General features: G+C 38.4%; 1 protein-coding gene across 3 annotated transcripts; it reads right to left on the reverse strand.

Annotated features, from left to right (window-relative positions):
- Positions 1-307: 307 nt before the first annotated feature.
- Positions 308-22,032, reverse strand: LOC140104095 (uncharacterized). Of its 3 annotated transcripts, XM_072127453.1 has the most exons (15): positions 21,904-22,032; positions 21,695-21,813; positions 20,660-20,719; positions 19,020-19,076; positions 18,467-18,517; positions 17,053-17,118; positions 15,624-15,671; positions 13,939-13,983; positions 12,585-12,632; positions 11,191-11,235; positions 8,898-8,954; positions 7,860-7,922; positions 6,419-6,466; positions 4,429-4,500; positions 308-403 (listed from the first exon to the last, which is right to left on the reverse strand). In XM_072127453.1, the coding sequence occupies exons 1-14, from the start codon at positions 21,950-21,952 to the stop codon at positions 4,465-4,467; spliced, it is 792 nt and encodes a 263-aa protein (XP_071983554.1). In that variant the 5' UTR covers positions 21,953-22,032; the 3' UTR covers positions 308-403; positions 4,429-4,464. The 3 variants fall into 3 exon arrangements, with proteins under 3 accessions (XP_071983554.1, XP_071983553.1, XP_071983555.1); XM_072127452.1 differs by lacking the exon at positions 4,429-4,500; XM_072127454.1 differs by lacking the exons at positions 4,429-4,500; positions 18,467-18,517.
- Between the last annotated feature and the right edge of the window lie 260 nt (positions 22,033-22,292).

Genomic DNA, 22,292 nt, shown 5'->3' on the forward strand with positions numbered 1-22,292 from the left:
CAATTTACATCAACCTACATTGTATTTTTCCTCCTGAACTCAATACTTAGTACTCTCATGAACTTTTTCATACATTTTCAGCCTTCTTATTCTACATGTACTCCATACGGAATAATTTTTGTATATATTTTTATTCATATATTTCCTATAATTTGTTATAAATTATTGTTTATTATAGTATATTTTCTTATAATACATGTGGGATTATGTGGAATGTTTTCCGATGTTTATTTAGCCTATTAGTAAAGAATTTCCTTTACTGTATTATTATATGCTGGTTCAGTGTCCAAAAAAAATCACACTCGAGTTTATGCTCAGAAATTTAATGTTTTAATATTCTAATGAGATAAAATTACAATGACTGTTGCAGATCAGTGTTTTCTCTTGTTGGGAGCTTCAGTTCCTGAAGAAATAAAGGAGAATGTATTAGATATGCACAAAGCTAAAAGTCTGATCAGCCTACAGCTAGAAGCGAAGGACACAATGGCTGCTAATGGATGGAGCAAGCAGATACACTTTATTATATACAACAGAATTGTTTTCAATTGAGCACTTGATATTTAGAAGGGATTCATTTGTTTGTAGAAGTAGTCAACATTCGTAGGGGGGGGGATGTAAGAATGCAGTATCTCTAATGGTGTATAAGGTATGTAAGGCTGTGCTGCTTTTTTATTATGTGAACCAAGTTTGGACTGGCCCAAGAGGGAGACATGTGCCATGTGCCAGGGTAGGGATCCCAGCCCCCTCTTTCTGCATAACTGTGCATTGCACTACACACGCTACACATAGTGCATACAGCATTTCAAAATACATACTAGGAAAATATATGCACATTCAGCATGCAGTAAGGTGACTTGAAGGAGCAATGGTGCATACAGAGTAGAAAATAACCCGGGCATCCATATGACCGAGTGCCCAAACTCCAAACCAAAGTCCATGTAATTATCGCAAAGTGCCAACACCTCTATTTAGCCTAAAATCACACCATACCACTCAATAAAGGACATATAATACTGCTACATGATGACCATTACCAGTACAACAAGATAAATACCACCATACTGATAACAAACAGACCACTAAAGAAAGTCCAACATCACTAATTATATCACAAAGCAGGAGCGAATACTACCCCCATCCAGTGAGGATCACTACCCCATCCAGTGAGGATCACTACCCCCATCCAGTGAGGATCACTACCCCCATCCAGTGAGGAACACTACCCCCATCCAGTGAGGAACACTACCCCCATACAGTGAGGAACACTACCCCCATCCAGTGAGGAACACTACCCCCATCCAGTGAGGAACACTACCCCCATCCAGTGAGGAGCACTACCCCCATACAGTGAGGATCACTACCCCCATCCAGTGAGGAGCACTACCCCCATCCAGTGAGGATCACTACCCCCATTCAGTGGCAATATGAAGGATTTTTTAATTCGGCAGGGGATGTGTAGGGTAATGTGTATGTTGTAGGGTGGGTGCACTGAACAGCAAATCTACATGGAATCAGACAGGTGAATTTACCATCATATCACCACAAATGACACATGTCTGTGGCCACACACACACACACACACATATATACATATATATATACTGCCCTTGGTCTGGAGCTCTGGGCACCTGTGCCATGCTGTCATGTGTAGTGCACCCCAGGGTCACTGGCAGCATGGCACAGTGACAGGAGATCTGGACCAGGGGCAGAATATATGTGGCCAAAGACATGTGTCATACAGGGCAGTTTGGGACACTACACAATAAGCACCTACAGTTGTTCAGTGTCCCAAAGCTGCCTGCCTGCTGCCTGGGTAATACACACAGAGCAGCTCCTCCCTCCTGCTGCACTTCTCTGTACTCACTGGGCACCGGCTGCTGCGTGCTCCGGCAGTTCCCTCTCACTCTCCTCGTGTTCCCGGGCTGAAGGGGGAGGGAGTGGAGGGGATGCAGCCTTCAGTGAAAGAGCTCTCCACGATCGGCAGTTTTTCCTGCCTGCCGGGAGTTCTAATGATTTATATATAGACAACAGGGGAGATGGTCCGTGTGCCCACAGAGAGGGCTCTGCGTGCCCTCTCTGGCATGCGTGCCATAGGTTCGCCACCACTGCCTTAGTAGATCAACAAATCACCCAGTTTATGCTTACGGTACTGCAGTACGAGTGCAGTATTGCAGAATGAGTGAGCATGTAACACTGGCTAAAGATGTAAAATCACTCATGCTCATAGCAAGAGCCAGTGTGCAGGCTAGTGACGGGGCGCACATAGCAGAAGCAGCCAAAGGCAAAGGTACTGAGAAAACGTGTGACTGTGCAGTTTCAGATATGTTCAAAATAAAATCGAGTAATAAATAACCATACGGTGGGCCCCCAGACTGAATGAATGGTTACATTTCATCTCCCATTCATTAGATCTGGAGTTCAGCTGAAATTGCACAATATTGCTTGCTCTGTATAACGAGCAGGAACGGAAATCAGACCTTCATTGATCCCTGTTAGTTCACCTATTCTAAGCATAGGCCATTATTGTAACTTTTTGCTTGTACTGCATGACCCTTTTTTTTACAAGTATAGTTAACCCCTTAACGCTCTGCGCCGTAGCTCTACGGCGCAGAGGTATAAGGAGTGTATGAAGAGGGCTCATGGGCTGAGTCCTCTTCATACAAAGGTGGGGGTTTTTGCATATTGCAGAAAACCCCCACCGCTAATAAACCCTCCGTTGCATTTAAAAGACGGCGGCGCGCGGGTGCCGCCATCTTTGTTACGATCACCGCGCCCCTGAACGTCATCGGGGGGCGGCGATCGGTTGCCATGGTAGCCTCGGGTCTTCGTTTGACCCGAGGATACATGGCTTCTGCATATCCATTACAATGAGCCTGTGGCTCATTGTAATGTATAGTGTGCAAAAATGCCATATATTGCAATACAGAAGTATTGCAGTATATGGTAGGAACGATCTGACCATCTAGGGTTAATGTACCCTAGATGGTCTAAAAAATAGTGAAAAAAAAAGTTTAAAAAATAAAAAAAATTAATAAAATATTAAAAGTTCAAATCACTCCCCTTTCCCTAGAACGGATATAAAACATAATAAACAGTAAAAATCACAAACATATTAGGTATTGCCGCGTCTCAAAATGCCCGATCTATCAAAATATAAAAACGGTTATGGCCGGCGGTGACCTCCGAGGCGGGAAATGGCGCCCAAATGTCCGAAATGCGACTTTTACACCTTTTTACATCACATAAAAAATGAAATAAAAAATGATCAAAATGTCGCACAGACCTCAAAATGATAGCAATGAAAATGTCGCATCAGTTTGCAAAAAATGACCCCTCACACATCTCCGTGCACCAAAGTATGAAAAAGTTATTAGCGTCAGAAGATGGCAACATTTTTTTTTCTTTTTTGTACACATTCGTTTAATTTTTGAAAATGTATTAAAACACAATAAAACCTATATAAATTTGGTATCACCGCGATCGCACCAAACCAAAGAATAACGCTGAGGTGTTATTTTGAGTGCACAGTCAAAATCGAAAAAACTGAGCCCACAAGAACGTGACGCACGTGCATTTTTTTTTCAGTTTTTCCACATTTGGAATTTTTTTTCAGCTTCGCAGTACAGGGCATGTTAAAATAAATAACATTACGGGAAAGTAAAATTTGTTACGCACAAAATAAGCCCTGACACAGGTCTGTACACGTAAAAATGTAAAAGTTATGGATTTTTGAAGTTGGAGAGCGAGAAATGAGCGGAAAAACCCTGCGTCCTTAAGGGGTTAAATTGTAATAATAATACCTATTATTATTTTGTGGGGTTTTTTGAATCTTTTTGACATGACATTATGTTTAAACATTTCAATCACATAACGGTTTCCTTTAGTTCATAAACAATAAGGCTAAGTTCACATCACTGTTATTGGTGTGTTAGTGAGTTGTAGCACTATAAACTGTAATAAGAATAATAATAATCTTCATTCATATAGTGCCAGCAAATTCTGAAGCGCATTACAAATCATCAGTACATGCAAGATCAATGGGAACAGATGATAAATGGAAGGGCCTCAAACCATTAGTTTACAGTGTCCGTTATTCTAGTGTATCACTAGTGGTGGTGTAAAATTAGCCTAACCCTTGTGTTATGTAAATAAAAGAAAAATAGAATTCCTCATTCAAAATATATTATTTCAATAGAAATTAAAAAGCCATAAATAAGTTATACACTAGCTAGTAAACCTAGTAAAACCTTGTAAAGGTCACTGTTCAGGGTTTATTTTATTTTTATTTCATAATTTGTTTAATTTTTCGAATTTTTATGGAAAGACCATAACATTTTTGATATTTGTGATATATTTCTTTTTAATATTCTCATTTCCCTGACTGCCTTATTTACAGGTGAAATTTTACAGAATTTCCATTATACTTACCACAAATGTCTCTTTTTCTTTACTTAGACAGGGAGATTAATCACCACCTGATACCACACCCAAAATACCTGTCTGTTTAGGAAGAAATTAAGTTAAAAAGATGGACTGCTTTGATTTTTTATTAAAATATGTATTTTTCAATATGCATAATGAAACTCTATACCCTGCCTAATATATTCTATACCTCGCAATTTCTAATTTTACCAAGCAGCTAAGTGTATGCTCTTCCTCTATGAGTATAGGTTAGGATAAGTGTAAGGGTGGGGATGGATTGGGGCACAGGGAGGGATAGAGAACCTTAAACTGAGCCCCCAAAGATGTCACCTTCCTACTTTCCTCCAGTGTTGTAGGAGATACTGGGCAACTACTAGGACAGCTCCTCCCTAAGCCACAGTGCGGACATGAAACAAGACTGACAAACAAACAACACACAAAGGGGGGTCAATGGCGACCCGGTGGCCGGGTGGCGGTATAATGCCACACGTGTGTGGCACCGATCCGCGACATAGACGGGGAAAAGATAGAGCATGTGTGAATGTACCCTAAGCAATAGCACTGGTGAGAAACAAGCTGAGATATGTAATACAACCAGCCAGGTATATTGGAACTAAGCAAATCCTGGAAACGCCTCCAGCAACAGTCTGGAGCAGCTGCCCATCAGGCTACTAAGCCGTTGCTGGACTGTGCTGAACCGCAGAAAGAAGGTGCAACTCAGTCATTCCAATACAGCAGAAACCTAAGCCACTGTTCACACACAGAAAATACAATCCGGTATTAAAGGGAACATGTCACCAGAGGGGTATTTTTCACTGGTGACAGGTTCCTATAGACACTATACAGTAGATAGCAATGGTGTTTTTATCAAATGTGTGGCTTACTTTGTTAGGGAGATGTGCATTATCTAACTTTACCGAGCTCCCTGCCACCACCTGCTGTGAAGTCCCCGGTTGTGCACTTTAAATTCTAATGTCGGCCTGCTCATTTGCATAATAGATGGACGCTGCTCTCCCCTCTACATGATGTCGGCTCATCGCACAAGGAAACTTTGCGCTAGCACGGTGAGCCTTGTATTGCAGACATGGGCAGGGAGCCGCAACGCGGCTCGCTGCATCTCACTGCTCATGCGTCATTTTCCTGCACATAGTTGTCTGGCAGTGAATCAGTACTCAACTCACTACGAGGTTTGCGTACCTTCGGTGCCTCACTATCTAGAAACTATGCACAGGAAAACGATGCATGCGCAGTGAGGTGCAGCCAGTCTCGTCGCTGCTCACTGCCCATGTCGGCAACACAAGGCTCACCGTGCAAGCACAAAGTTTCCTTGTGAGGTGAGCCAACATCATTAGGGGTGGGTCAGGACTTTACAACGGGTGGTGGCAGGGACCCAGGTAAAGTTATATAATGCATATTTCGCTAACAAAGTAAGCCACGCATTTGATAAAAACACAATTGCTATTTACTGTACAGTGTCTATAAGAACCTGTCACCAGTAAAAAATGCCCTCTGGTGACAGGTTCACCTAATCTGCCATCCGCTGACAGACAAACAACTAGGCACAGACATTACAATAAGTTCACACTTGCAAATAGAGGGGTCAGTCATGTCCTTCCATCTTATATAGTGGAAAAATAACTCAGCAGGCGCATCACTTTTCCCCTCTAAATAGCCACCCTACAATGTCTTCACACAATCTACAGCAGCCTCTAGGAAAAACAGAAGCTTAACCACAAATCAATATAAATCACAAAGCACGGCCATCAGGAATCTCCCTACTGTACCTGAATGTATTGTGCCTAGCATAACATTTGTTGGACCAGGAATAATCTCATGGGGCAGTTTTTTAGGTTTTGAGCAAGGTCCCTTTTTCTATTAAAGGGTAATATTATCACTATGACACTAAATTAGAATATGCCAGTTACCAGGAAAGACATTTTATTTCAATTAGCAATTTTTAATTTTTTAACTCGCTGGCTATATAAACCGTACTAACCTTGTCACTTAATACGGCAGGCAGGACTTCATTCAGTGCAGGTCTTGTCTGTAATGTAAGAGTTTATAGTAATACTGTATGAGAGATCTAAAAGCTATATAAAACAATTATTGCTGAGAACCTTTCATAATTTGTACGATATACATATATATAATCTAATGTATCTTCACTGCCAGGATGGCTGTTTTTTAATTTACTAATGCCTTATTATTCATGTTATATTTTGATTCAGAGTTCTATCACGCTAATAATTATTAAATCATATATGAATAGAAAGATAACAATGTTTTATTTTGTCAAATGGAGCAGAATTACATGTGGCATTTGGCATTCATATGTCACCAAAGCAGAGATATGTCTATGACCACCTTAATCCCCATAATGAGACGATGAGATGCTGTGACGGGGTCCCCTTTTTGCCAATGTCTAGCATGCTTGGATCACATGATGTCTACTCCTTTAAGCATGTGGCATCAAAACTGGTGCACTTATTTCAGCAGTGAAATGTGTTTAGGATTCAAAACAAGCTGGTTGACTGTATCAAATCTACGGTTATGTTTCCAGCTCAATCCTTAAAGGGGTTGTCCACTTTCAGCAAATAATTGATAATGTTTGTGTAGGGAAAAGTTATACAATGTTCCAATATACTTTCTGTATCAAGTCCTCACAGTTTTCTAGATCTCTGCTTGCTGTCCTGCAATAGAAACCTTCTACGTTTACTACCAGTGGATAGAAGTCTGACCATGGTCACGCAGGTGCACAGCTCATTACCGTCAGATCTGTGTGTTATAACGAGGCGTGCTTCTCCATGTATATCACAGACCATGGTCAGATTTCTGTCCACTGCAAGTAAACATTGAAGCAGCAGACATCTAAAAAACCATGAGGAATTGATAGATAAAGTATATTGGAAAATTGTATAACTTTTCCTTATGCAAATAATACACATTATTTGCTGAAAGTGGACAACCCTTATAAGCAGGGGTAGTGTAATGGGGACTCCTGTGGGGAGTGTTTCCAGAGCCCCTCTGTGCTGCAGATTCACAGGCTGCTCCACTCCTTAACCTCCTTTATGCTCCCTCAGCACTTTCCCCTCCCACTGCCTGATATTATCTCACACAGTGGGAGGAGGAATCTGTAAATATGCAGCACGGGGGCTCTGGTAACACCACCTAGAGCCCTTCTGGCTGATTAACATAATTTTAGAAGGAATGAGGCCATGGATAACAAGTATAAAAAGATTACCACAGTCACAGTGCCTAGCTCTGTGTAAGTGTCCCTGTTTTATGTTTGCTAGTAGATTTCCTATCATGTAATATTAAATCACACAACAAAAAAACATTAAAAAGTCCCAGTTATCCCATTTCTAAATTTGGTAGACAAGTAAATGTCTGTTTTCTCTTTATGGAGGCTCTTTAAAATAGAGTTTATAAAAACTTACAAGGTCAAGTACGTTGTCCACAAGTGGAGTAAGTAATCTGCCAAGGTCTGCAGTTGTATCCGCCTAGAATTTTTTAATGAAGTTAAAGATAACAGTATTCAATGCAAGAGATAATACGTCAATGCATCTAAGTAATATAAACATAATGGGGCACATTTACTTACCCGGTCCAGTCGCGATCCAGCGGCGCGTTCTCCGACGCTGATTCGGGTCTGCCGGGATTCACTAAGGTCCGTGCACCCGATATCCAGCAGGTGTCGCTGCTGCGCCGAGGTCTGCCGGAGTTCACCTGCTTCGTCCCGGTGCATGTGAGTGCGTGTCTTGAGTCACAAATTCTTTTTTAAATTCTGCGGTTTTTCTGAATCCGTCGGGTTGTCCGACGGCCACACCCCCCGATTTTGGTCAAGTGAAAGCCAGCGCCGATGCACCTAAATCCCGGGGCAATTTGGCGCAAATCGGAAATCGTCGGGAAACCCGGCGAAAGTGTGCGATTCGAACCCTTAGTAATTGAGCCCCAATATATTCCACAGTATTGTAATATGCAGAGGACACTCCAGTGACTTTTCTGGAAAGAATACTAATCTACCTTTTCCCAGAGAAAGGTAGCGCTCCTGAAACGCGCAGTCCATCAATTTTACTGTAAACTGAATTTTCTATCTATTTCATCTACAACCAAATATTGAGGGAGCGCACCATTTTTATCTACACTTTCAGATTTCAGAGACATAATTTGCTTTATTATAGTCTTTTCCAAATGCACTACATTATATAAACTCATTTCTACTGAACAGAATTGAAAACATGAGGAAATGAGTATGTAATATATGTAATTGATAACAATGTTGTCCCCATTAATGCTTATTTGTGACACAGCTTTACATAGAAGTATAATGCAAATAATCAGCTTCTACAAAATAATATTGTGATGAAGTTCAGGAGTAAATTGGAACGTTAATAATATGTAAGACCTTGATTACCTTTTTTTTTAAACATATAAATTTGTAGACATTACTTATATTATGGACTGAATAATCTTACCGGAATAGTATTGAGATTCAGATTCTGTGCATCACCGTCCAAACAGCCAACATTTCCCTATTAAAAATAGAAGACACAAACCAAAATTAGATGTGTGTTGACTCATCATGCTTGATGGAGATAGAGACTGATGTTTTAAAATAAGTTAAATTAAAACATACTTTTTTTCAGGAATTTGCCAGAAATTTTGGGAAACCCCATGGGGGCCACACCATGGGAAACAAGGCTCATTATTTCTGTGTTGTGTTAGAACTTTGGCTCTTCAGCTGATGTGCCGGGTGCAAAGTGCCCATGGGTTACAGAATCCATGGCTTATCCATGGTCTCCGCGGATCACAGGACATGACTAGTAAAGTCCCAAAGTCTGAGAAAGTCACAGATTGGCCAAAGTAGGTCCTGTCACACCCCATTCAGGGATGCCTAAGGTGAAATATACGAAGATGTCCCCCCTTCCCCTATATATTATGTGAAAAACACAGGATGGAAAGACACAGAAAGCCACATCTTACCATCCTGCTCCCTCCTGTAGAATCACGTACGCTCAGGGAGGTCCCCAGTAATATCACTGTCTGGGAAACACCCAGAACAACCAATGGTTGGCTGCTAATAAAGATGTTCACTCCACCTCCTGCTTTTAGTGGAGCGGGAATACATTCATTGGGATACATTGCATATCCTTACAATGGAAGAGAAAACTGCAGTGTGGACCCAGCCTTTCCTGCAGGACAAATTGTACTTCTTACTACAATGGACATAAAAGCGCAAATTTTCTTGAGGGCTCTGTTTTCACGGCTTTCACTTTGTTCTCCTAGTGCAACCTCCCCTTTATTCTGTGGCTCATTAAAATCACAAAAAATACCAAATTTAAAGTAGATAAGTTTTATCATTTCTTAGATACCTTTAAATTTAAATCTGTTGAAACAAACATCGTCATATTCTGACTTGTGTATTAGTTGTATTAGAGAAACAAACTCTGGATGGCTTCAATACTGAAGGACAACAAAATAGGGCACCTTTACAAGCTGTGCATGCGCGTACATTGGACCCCCATTCTCGTGATCCATGGGGGTCCCATCACTGAGATCCCCACTGATCAGAAAGTTAGGCCTTATCCTGTGGAAAGGGCTTAACTTGCTTCATTGGAAAACCTCTTTAACCCCTTAAGGACGTAGCCGGTTTATAGCTCAAGGCTCAGCCCCCTTTTTTGTATTCTGACATGCATTACTTATGTTACTTATCAAAGTGATTCTGAGATTGTTTTTGCCTCACATGTTGTACTTCATTTTAGTGGTAAATATTGGCTTATAAGTTTTAAGTTTTTTTTTAAGTTTTTTTTTCCATTTTTTCGAAATTTAAAATCATCACGCTTTCAGACAGATAGATTTACCACCTAAATAAGTTGCTAAGTAACATTTCCCATATGTCTACTTTACATTTTAATAATTTTTGAAATGCCCGGATAATTTATTTTGATGTCACGCGGCTTATAAATAGAATATTGTTTTTCCGTATTTTCAGAATTGACTATTTTGGGGATAAATACTGTTTTGAGTGAAATGTAAACTATTTAGCATTAAAAAACCCCTATATAATCAACCTATTCTCAAATCTGCACCCCTCAAACTATCAGAAACAGCTTTTAGGAAGATTGTTAACCCCTTCAGATCTTCATAGTAGTTTTGGGTTATATGTTTATTTAGCCCTAAAATTTACACATTTCCATATGATAAAAAGAGAAAACTCATCTTAATATTTCTTATGCAATTTCTGCTGAGTACAGAGACTCCCAACATGTGACCGTTACTTATTTTATGGGGGCACAGCGAGGCGCAGAAGTAGAGGAGCACCCTGCAGCTGCCAGGATTTTAGTTTCCTCATTGGCCCCAAAATGGTAACACTGGAAAAAGCCTCTCATCCCACAACCAAAAAATGCCCCCAAAATTTTATAGTCTACAAATGGGGCCAATGAGGAAACTAAAATCCCAGGGCTGCCATAATAATGATCAGCGTCCCCTGTAGATGGCACGGGGGGGTGGAGGGGGGAGCAATTGTGGGGGAAACAGTATTTAACGGGTTAAATGATTACCGCTGACACCCCCGACTCCAGCATCGGCTCAGCACCCTCCTAGTAGAGAGCTAATAGCGAGAGCCCTCTATGGTGAGTACGGCACTGAGCGGTAAGGGGTTAAAGTAATTTGGTATCCTAATGTATTCATAGATTTACATTTTAGAGCATATTGGTTACATTGTTTCTTTTTTCACAATAAAGAAAAATAAATATGGGAGAAACTTACCAAAGCTTCTACAACACGTGGTACATTCATAGTTAGTCTCTTCAGCTAAAATCAAACATTTTATAAAAGAAACAGCTGTAGTGAAATAATGTATTTAGATTCATCATGCTTGACTTATTCAGCTTATATACCTTAGGAAGAGGTTACTATTTTTACATTATTTTCAGCACATGGGGAACTTTAGAAGAAGGAATTGGACCAACCCGTTAACCCCTTAACGACTTGGCCATTTTGCACCTGCCTTAGACCACCTTTTTTTCAAGTCGGACACGTGTCACTGAACGTGATAATAACTTTAGAAAGCTTAAACATATGAAACAGATTTTGAGAATGTTTTTGTGATACATTGAACTTTGTGTTGTATGTTTTGCATTTATTTATGAAAAAACAAATATTTGGCAAATATTTAGCTCAATTTGAGGTTTTTCAACATTCTAAATTGGATACAGAAGTGAAATTATGTAAATGTAATTATTTTATGATACATTTATTTAACACTAAAATTTTCACCATCACATGCTGTATGGGCACAAGGTGGAACCTGGAAGCGAAAGAGTTTAGTTTTTGGATAACAAATATGGCCAAAATACTTTCCATGTGTAGGATGCATTTGGAGAGTTCCTGAGGTGCCAAAACAGAGGAATTCCTCCCACACTCCAAAAAACATACTCTTAGGTTGATTAGATTGTGAGCCCCATTGGGGACAGGGACTGATTTGGCAAGCTCTGTGCAGCACTGCATAATCTGTGTGCGCTATATAAATAAAGGAATTATTATTATTATTAAGTTCAATGTCCATCAACCAGCTATTAGCTCCACAGCTATGCCCAGAATGGGCGTAACACATGATCCCATTGTATAAGAGGCGGGATCACTAGTATTATAGCCAGGAGAGAGATGGGGAGAGGTTGCAGCTGGAGATAGGGGTAGTCAGACTGGGATTTAGAAAAATCTAAGAATTGCCCTTTTCAGGACATATAGATAGGGAGAGAAGCCGTCTACACAGAAACCTCACTGCCATTCATAGCAATGCCGAGTAGGTTGGGGGGCGTCAATTTTCCAGATTACTTGCACAGCCGACAATCCAGCAATATATTCAGGTTACACGGGACGCATCTAAAACCCGGAACTGAACTAAAAAAATAAAACCCGTTCATCTCTAGTGAGGGACCCAGCAGTTGGAGCCCCAGTTATTTCCTGTCTTGTGTATAGGGAATAAAAATCAAACCCCTTTACATTTCTACAGATCACATTTCAATGGTCAATGTATGCTGTGGGTAATATCATCTCAAATCTATTTATGTAGATGTAAATGCAACATATGAAAACCAGGTTTTAGCCGTATAAATAATAATGTCAGAAATTCTAGTTGTAACTGTTTACATGATTGTTACCTCAGAGGAAAGGTCTATTATGTCTTGAGCCATCGTGGGAGTTTGATGCTAAAATAAAACACATTGTGAATATAAAGGGAATTTTTTGTTTATCTTTATTTTCTATATTACGGTATATTAAATTTAACAAGACATAGAGAGTTTTGACCTTCAGGATATGGCCATTTTTTTAAAAAAAATTTTGCAATGCAATTTTAACAATTGTAATAATTTAAATTGTGTTTCAAATTTAGTTTTACATATTGATCCATTTACAGTGTGCATAATTAACATATTGCCTTTATTCTACATGTTGCTGTAATTACAGTGATACCAACATGTAAAGTATTCTTTATGTTTTAGAACACAGTTCTTTTTGGACAAGATATTTTCAGCAGCAACACTTTTTTTTTCAAGGGAACCTGTAATCAAGAAGGTCATTTTGTCAAAATACAGAAAAATGTTAGTGTTTTTTAATCTTTTACTTTAAATGACCTGGCTCCCTGATAGCAGCCTATGGCGAGTCCTAGGTGGGTGGGACAGTTCAGGTTTCATGAGCCGTTTTTTGTTAATTCCCCTCAATGCAGAGTCTCCCTTCCTCCCCCTTCCACAGCCCCTCCCCTACTCCCTTGTCCAAGTTATGTAAGTGCATTGCTGCAAGCAATTCTTCAGAGTGAGATTTTCCGTATTCGTAGTCATATCAATTCTCAGTAGTGAGTAGTGTACTGCTCTCTGCCTAGCAACGGAACAGAGTATGTGACACAACAGAAAGCCCTTAATTCACTTCCCATTGCGCATGACAGAATAAGAGGGCTCACTGTGTGAACATGAGAATTGCTTGCCTCCCCCAGGTGAGCTGAGGGGAGGGAAGGCAGATAAGAGATTAAAAAGCACTTAAATTATTCTGGATTTTGACAAAGGCATCTATGGAATTACAATAGGCTATTTGAACCTGACCGTCTTGATGACCGGTTCCCTTATGGCTTTTACTTTATGGTTTGATTAATATATTAATTTAATTGTTGTTAAAAGTTAGATAGATGTGTGCTGGAACAGGTTAAAACAAATAAAATCCTAAATTACAAAGAAACTTATTTTTATCTCTCACTACTGCTTCACCAAGATTCCAATTTTAAAACTCCCCATTATGTAAAAAAAAAGCTTATAGAATGTTTCCTTCTATACATTATAGCTGTTGTATGTTGGTCCCATTATGTGTTATTATGATCTATACATTTATCAATAAACAAAACATCCCATTTTGTGTCTATGAGGTCAGACAGTATTAAAGTATAATAGATTGATTGCGCTAATTTCTGCAGCGGCAAACTTTTGTGTTATGTATATTTATACAAGTTGTATATACTATGCTTACATTGATGATCACTGTTGCACATTCAGGCGTCAAGAGTTTACTAGCCTGGAACATAAAATAGAAAAATTTTATGAAACACGCTGCTTCAAAATGATTTAGAATTTTTTGCTGAACAGTTTTAGGCAGACATAGAAAAATGTATAAATGCTGTCAAAAATATCATCTATATTTTGTTGACCAGCCTTCAAATTAGCATATATTTTTTCGCAAGACCTTAGCATACATTTGCAGGGAGGTTGTTCTAAATATCTTAACACTTAGCCAGTCCATTTTGATCCATTGGCGGACACCATTTGGACACCTCCAAATTTTACTGAAATCACCATTATCTGTTGTTTTAAAATGTGAATACTAGTCATTAAGAGAGAGCAGCAGAACGGCTCCTTCTCTGAACCTCTGTGCGGCACCACCACTATTACACAGGCTGCTTGATGACATCATTGCGTTGCTTGCCCCACAGCAGGAGCCAATCAGGAGGCAAAAGCAGGAGGAGCAGGAGAAAGTGGTTTTATTATTTAATAAATGGGAGCAGTAGTACATACTTATACATAATACATAAACATTTGTATTTGTGTAAATTAATTATGAGGGGTTAGTGTAAAGTACATAAATTTATTAGTGGAACACACAGTTCTGGTGCACTACGGTCAGTTCTGGTGCTAGACTTCGGGAGCTGGATTCTGGTTCTATATTTGTGTACTGAGTATGGTTCTAGATTTGTATTGATATGCAGAGTTTGATTCTAGTTCTTTTTTACATATAGAGTTGAATTTATATACAGAGTTTAGTTCTGGTGGTGTAACCTGGTTCTGGTGTTGTATTTCTGTATTGAGACCATTTCTGGTGCTGTATTTATACACTGTACCCAGGCAGAGGGTGAAGCATGTATTATAATTTAACCACTGTAATGTATTTAAATATAATGAATTTATAGACTTGATCACATTTTTCTGCCTATGTATGTAGGACAGACTGGAGGATGTTGAGATCAGGGCACTGTGGTTGCTATGTTGCCAAATATCTAATTCATTTAGATCTCTATTTGTGTTTTATTTTGCTATTGATAAAAATAATATTTTAACACTTATTATCCATCTACTAAGTATCAGTCCAGTGCAGCCTGTGATTCTACAATGTTGACCAAGGGGAAGGCAAAAAAGCCAAGATGTACAGTAGATGCCAATTTCCCTCATCTTAATGTAAATATTCCTTCAGATTAGACAAAAAGAATAAACCCCACGAACAAAGTTTAGTAAGAAAGAAATAATATCACTGTGAAGACTTTGAAGTATTTCTAGGTAAATGTTTTTGATAAAAATCTCCAATTGATATTTTAATCAACTAGAGTTAAAAAGTTGTTGTTTTTTACACCATAATAATAACAAAAACCCTTTATAGGGGGAGGGGGGAGCGTGAGCTTTCTCAGCTTTCTGTTGGCTCTTATAGATAATTATAGTTTATAATTATAGGGTCCTGCTCCTGTCCATGATGCGGCACTGCTGCTCACTTCCTATGGAGATGGGTCGGTTAAGCAGCGCAAACCCCTGATCCCCACCTGTCTGAAAAGGGCCAAGAACTTTCCCTTGTTTGCGTTGTGTTTCTGCACATGTAGCCTGAAACCTAATATGTGTGAGGTTCTGCCGCATGAGGGACTCTATTTTAATACATTGAGGAATTTTTCTTACCACAATACACAACAAGTCCAAAGCTGGTTCAGCTACTCCAATACCATGCTGAAAAATAGAGTAAAGATAATCATTAAAAGCTGAATGAATAATAGTGTTGCCACATAAATGATGCAAAAACCCTTCACTTTCATTATATTAATACAAGGCAAGGTGCTCCGTCATGCTGGAAAAGGCATTATTGATCACCAAACTTCTCTTGGACGGTTGGGAGAAGTTGCTCTTGGAGGACATTCTGGTACCATTCTTTATTCATGGATGTGTTTTTAGGCTGTGAGAGAGCCTTGGCTGAGAAGCAGCCCCACACATGAATGGTTGCAGGATGCTTTACAGTTGGCATGAGACAAGACTGGTGGTATCGCTCACCTTGTCTTCTCCAAACAAACTGTTTTCCAGATGTTCCAAACAATCGGAAAGGGGATTCATCAGAGAAAATGACTTTACCCCAGTCCTCAGCAGTCCACTCCCTGTACCTTTTGCAGAATCAGTCTCTCCCTGATGTTTTTTCTGGAGAGAAGTGGCTTCTTTGCTGCCCTCATGGACACCAGGCCTTGCTCCAAGAGTCTCCGCAGTCTCACAGTGCGTGCAGATGCACTCACACCTGCCTGCTGCCATTCCTGAGCAAGCTCAATCCATCATCCATAATGGAAAGAGTCTGGAACAACCAATAACTTATAAGGAATGGTAGTCCAGCTAAACTGACAGTCTAGACAAGGAGAAGCTGCCTAGAAGCCAAGGGTCACCCGGGAGGAGCTGCAGGGGTCCACAGCACAGGTGGGAGAATCCTTATACAGGATAACTACCATGTTTCCCCACAACTAAGACACCTCTCGAAAATAAGACCTAGTACAATAGTTTCCAATCTTAGAAGTATAAGGCATTCCCTGAAAGTAAGACCTAGAGACAGACATTACTACAGCGCCCCCCAACGCCATACATGAGTATTAGTAGGTCATTTAGACAATTACTGCAAAAGTTTGTGACATGGGAGAAGAATTTGACATGCTTGTGAAGCGCTGCGTAATCTGTGTGCGCTATATAAATAAAGAATTATTATTAAAGAATTATTATAATTAATGTCATAAAATCACTGACTGTTACATTTCAAATGTGATACAAGCAGCTTCCCGGACTAGAAGGAATCATTGAGGTAAAGTGGGGAATAATCTGATAGTCCTAGTTATAGAAGAATAAAAATTAAATGTTAAAATGCTCCACCCTGTGGTTTTTATGACCTTATGAGGAGCCAAAAGTCTCTCTTATGTCTATAAATTATGTATCCACTCCATTAAAATTATGAAGACAGAGAAGGAAAGCCAGTATTTTATTGCCATTTTATGGCATTAAAAATGATTAAAAAACCACCTCACACACACACACTTTTTCATATTCTGTAAATAATTAATTAAATTATAAATAGAGAACTTACAATAATTTCCCCAATGAGTTTGATTACATCTCCTGCAGCAGAACCAACTGCAGCTCCAACTTCTCCCTAGTAAATACAAAATTGACATTCATATCATATTTATCAAACACTACATTATATACAGAATATTACACCTAGAACAAAGCACTCAAGTTTAGAAACTTAATTGGGGACAGAATAAGCAAAACTAATAACAGAAATGATATATAGACCAACATAGCAGCCACAGTCCCCAGGTTGCACATGCGGCTGCTATATTGGTGTCTTTTAATGCTATTGGGTTGTAATTTTTATTGTTTAGCATTCTGAATATTTTATCACCAAATTTTAAGTGGTAACTATTGTGTTTTGGACTTGCCACTATCATCTATGCATTAACCATGTGTCTGTCTTATACTGACTAGATATAGCACCATCCTCCATCCACCTTGGAGGGAGCAGATATCTTTCGACCTCTTTTTACTGTATAACTGAGTTCTATATTTCAGTACACTATACTCTAAGAGAAAGAAATGTGTATTTTTGTGGGGGTGAGCTGTAGTTTGTATCAGATCCATTTAGCATCTAACTGTAGACACCTTTATTATAGCTTTTTATTAATTTTTATGGGGGCATACTGATATAAGGCAGCAATTCTGGCATTCTGGAGTGTTATTTACTACAGCATTTACAGTGTGAAATAAATGATGTCATGTATTCATTCATGACATTTCAGGGTGTAATAATACCAATTGTGTTAACTTGGAATTGTTTTGATATTTTATATGATTTTATTTTATGAAAATGTTTAGCATTTAAAATGTTTCTACCCCCCCCCCTCTATTTACAAGCATTTCTGTATTAAAGTGTCTTGTGCCTATAACATTTTCCTATGAAGCCCAAATCTAAAAATCTAATTGGTTGCAGTAGAAATGTCCCTAGATAATTGTGTACAAAATATTTACTATAAAAATAAAATTTGTATTTTGCAATTTCTTTATTTTGGCAGCTATAACAAAAATTAATTTTAATCTTTAATGCTCTGGCTGTAAACCCAACCCATTGGCTCCTGGAGATCATTCATGAGCTGCATTCATGAAAAAAAGTTAGGGCTAAAGGAATACCACATATACATATAGTTTTGGGGGAAAAAAGCTAATCTGCAAACAAAGCAGCACTGGGCCTATATATTTCTGCATATCTACTGTGTTATTGAATTGGGTATGAACATACAGCGGAATCTACTGTGCATGTACAACACTGCACTACACGTGTCTCTTATCAAGGCAATATGGTGGTAGGATGATTCTGGTTATGTCCTTTTAGCTTGTTGCATGTATCCAACATTAGACTTGTCCTGAATTTATAATTATTCCCTTATATGGTACCTTAAATGTTTCTGGGGATATTTGTATTTTTGTCTTTTTGGACTTACTAGAGGCTCTTGCTGACCAATGATAGAACCAACAGAACAGCTGAGACATCCCTGGAAAGTAAACCGAATTACATCACCCTCAATAGCTGTATATTCATCAAAATAAAGTAATAATTCTGTAATATCTGGTAATTTACCTTATCATATTAGCTTACAATGAGCACTAGTCATACTATTAGATGTAACTTAGATCACAGATACATGAGCTATGAGTGTGCACTAAAGACCCTATAGACCCAGTTTCCCCTTTCATTGCCTATTTTTCTCAACTGCTATAAAGTATTTACAATGTATTTTTCTTCTTGTTTTAATTGCATATTTTAAATCCTCCAATCACACAAGCCTCATGATTTCCATTTAAGAAAGAGGATTCATCTATTTTTCTCTGTTCATTTATTGCTGAAAACAACATTGTAGCACTCTATATTAACTGAATAAAGTATCAAATAAATGGTATAGATTTCATGCATTTGGCCATATTAAATGTAGATACGTGATAAAATATGGACTTATAAACCATTTAAATGTGTTTGTTAACATCTGCTATTCTTACCAGGAACTCAATCAGTTCATCCTTAAACCCTTGGTAGAATTCCTCTTTTCTGTTCATCTGCAGGGTTGGGCAAAAACAAAATAAATACTCGCTAAGCCGACAACATGAAGTTATCACATTTATTTTTAACTTATTCCAGATGGGAAGTAAATATTTAGATAATTTACAATGTAAAAATTATTACTGGGAAACAACACCTAAAGGAGCTGTTATGCTATGGAAAGAAAATTCAAAAATATAATTCCCCTAGTGATGTTTACACAATAAAGATAACTTTTAACCCCTTACTTTACAATTTTACTGAGTTTTATTGCTGTTTTAGCTCCTATAACTCAGTGATGGTCAGTGTAAAATTCCAGAGTTTGGGTGGGGACTCTCTAAGCAGATACTTCATGATTCCTCTGTGCTGTGAGATGCTGTGTGCTGACAATGTGCTTAGATTATCGGGGTACAGGTTTATATGCACTTTTATTTAGCTTCTAAACATTCACTGGTATCTGACACATAGAGAGATGAAACACCTAATGACATCAAATATGCAATACAGACCAAGAGCATGTGTACCACCACTTTCTCAGCAATTACATACTGTCAGCTCTGCTATATGTCTTTGTTTGAGCTCATCCTGGAATGCAAAGGTGAGGGCTGGAGGCAGAGACCAACTCAGTGCAGCATTAGACAGGAGAACAAAGTCAGAAGATACATGGGTCGGGTCCTGGGGCAACCGAAATTGTGTACACCAGGACTGATAGAGACACGCTGGAATTATATCTGTGAAATGCTGTATTTTTGGTAATAACATTTAATTAGAGAATGTGTTATTTTGGTATCCTGAGTACATTTAAGAATTGTTTTTTTGTAGAATTAAGTTTTTTGGAACCAATAACATTAAGAAGAATGTGACCACAAACATATTTACCCTTAAATACCTGGATGATTTCTATATCAATATAACAATATAATATTTGGCAATCAAGCTTGAACCTTTCCTTTAGGTGTAAATATGTCCAGACTATGGCTGAATGGTAATGTATGCCACATAATAAGAATATGTCTCACATGCTGGATTGAAGCTTATTAGCAAACGTAGGACTACAGTGTGAAGAAGTGTATCAGTGTATGGTCTTCGTTCTCAATTTGTAGAACCTATACTCCATGTGTTCCAGCCATCATCCTCCTGGGGGACATACTACACCCAGTCACACTTTTGCATTGATTACATTTCTTCTTTGCATTTAAATTATCTCTTTTTTAAGACATTGAAGTCACTGAACATCAGCAATGTGCAGGTGAATGATATAACATTCTTGCAGAACTTCCTCTAAATCTCAAGCTGCTACACAGTGCCTGAAGCAACATTTGGCACCATAATAACAGCTACATGTAGGGGCCAGGTTCTAAATGAAGCATTATTTTGTTAACATTTATAACAGATCTCTTACCTGGGGGGTACTAATCTGTTGTAACTAATGTACTTGGCTTGAATAAGTTGAGAAACACAGACCTAACCTAATAGAGTTTATACATGTCTATTCTGACCATCTAATCCACCATATCACACAGTTCAGATACCTGCTTGTCATTATCATTATTATCTGTAGTAGGGGATGTGTACATTGACAGGGAAATGTTTCTTGTACCTGATTCCTGTAATGTTTACAGATGAGCCTTTCTCCAGCTACTAGAAGTTCTGGGAAATTCTGTGAACACAAAACAACCACTGAGCAAGAAGTTCAATTAGAAGAAAAAGTGCTAAATAAGCAAAATATTAATAATTAGTGTATTATTAAGGTTCATGCACTAAAAATTGTATGCAAAATGTATACAATATTTAACAACAGTAGCATAATATCAACATTAAGTTTAATATGACATCTAGAGTTACAATGGGAGAGATTGTTTAAAAGAGTTGAGCAGTTTGAGTAGACAGCCTCATGCTCCACCAGACTGACTTTAAGACTGTGGAGTCAGAAAAGAGTTGCATAGTTTATGGCAGAAAGCTGTGCCAAATTTTTGTCATATTGGCATAATTTTTGGTGACTGACTTCTTTCTGCTAAGCAGACACACACTGCTTTAACATGCTGGAAATAAGTTGGAAAAGTATCTAAAATGGACTGAGCCTTCATGGTGGGTATTTACTGTATTATGCAGCTAACACCAACTGCTGACACACAGGATCAGTGCTGGCTCCGATAGTGAGTGTTAACCATTTTACTTCCACTAGCAGCAGTTAAAGACCAGCAGTGCATGGAAACCACTATTTTGAGTGAAAAATGGAAACACAAAAAAACTAAAATGGCTTTGTCCTTAGGGGGTGAATTATGTTTATTCATGAAATACCCCTTTAATAAAAGGGCACCTCGGAGAGTTATTTGGAGGAAATTTCAAGAGAATTGTGTTGATGTGATCTATGTTGTCTATCACTATATATGTACAGCATTTACATGTTTTCTAATGTAAATATGTAAAATATAAAAATGTACGCAAATAATAGATATTTTAACATTTACACTTTATATATATAGATAAATATAAAGGTAAAAAAATAGTAATAAGATTGACAGACAGAAACTAACAGAAGACACATGAACATTTCATGTGACAGACATCCTGTTCTAAATAACATATTTATATGTTACAAAATACTGTAGATATTATTGTTTATTATTTTTACCTGTAATGCATTTAACATACAGATTTTATCTTCAGCAAATCTTTCTTTGTATTTGGAATCACACCGAAAAGGTGCAGATGGTGTTTCATCTGATGACTGGCAGGAATCACCATCATTATCTAAAACACACACAAAAAAATGAGGAATAAGTTAAATGTTTCTCAATCCTATATATATATATATATATATATATATATAGCTATACATACCCCAGCAGACACTGACACTGGCCAGTGCAAAGAGTAGGATGATCTTCATTGTAGACAGGGATGAGTTCAGCACAAATGTGTAATATATCTTCTAGTACTCTCTTATATAGTGTGAATTTCAGTTTCCTTATTAACCGGTTCATATTGCAGCTTCCTCTTATTTTTGCCTCTGGCAACTTTGTTGTGTATCAAAGCTTAGCTGGAGACATTTAACACCTGCCAAGTTTTTGTTGTACAGTAAGTGCAAGGAGGGGTGTAGATCCCACTGTGTATGAAGCACTTCTGCACCTATGTGACCAGCACTATATGGGCTCGATGGGGATCTCGTGCAGCCCTATGGTAGTTTATAAGCATGTCATGTGGTTAGTGGTTGAATTAATTTAATAGGA

Source organism: Engystomops pustulosus, chromosome 10 (assembly GCF_040894005.1).
Source record: "Engystomops pustulosus chromosome 10, aEngPut4.maternal, whole genome shotgun sequence".
Taxonomy (NCBI): Eukaryota; Metazoa; Chordata; class Amphibia; order Anura; family Leptodactylidae; genus Engystomops; species Engystomops pustulosus.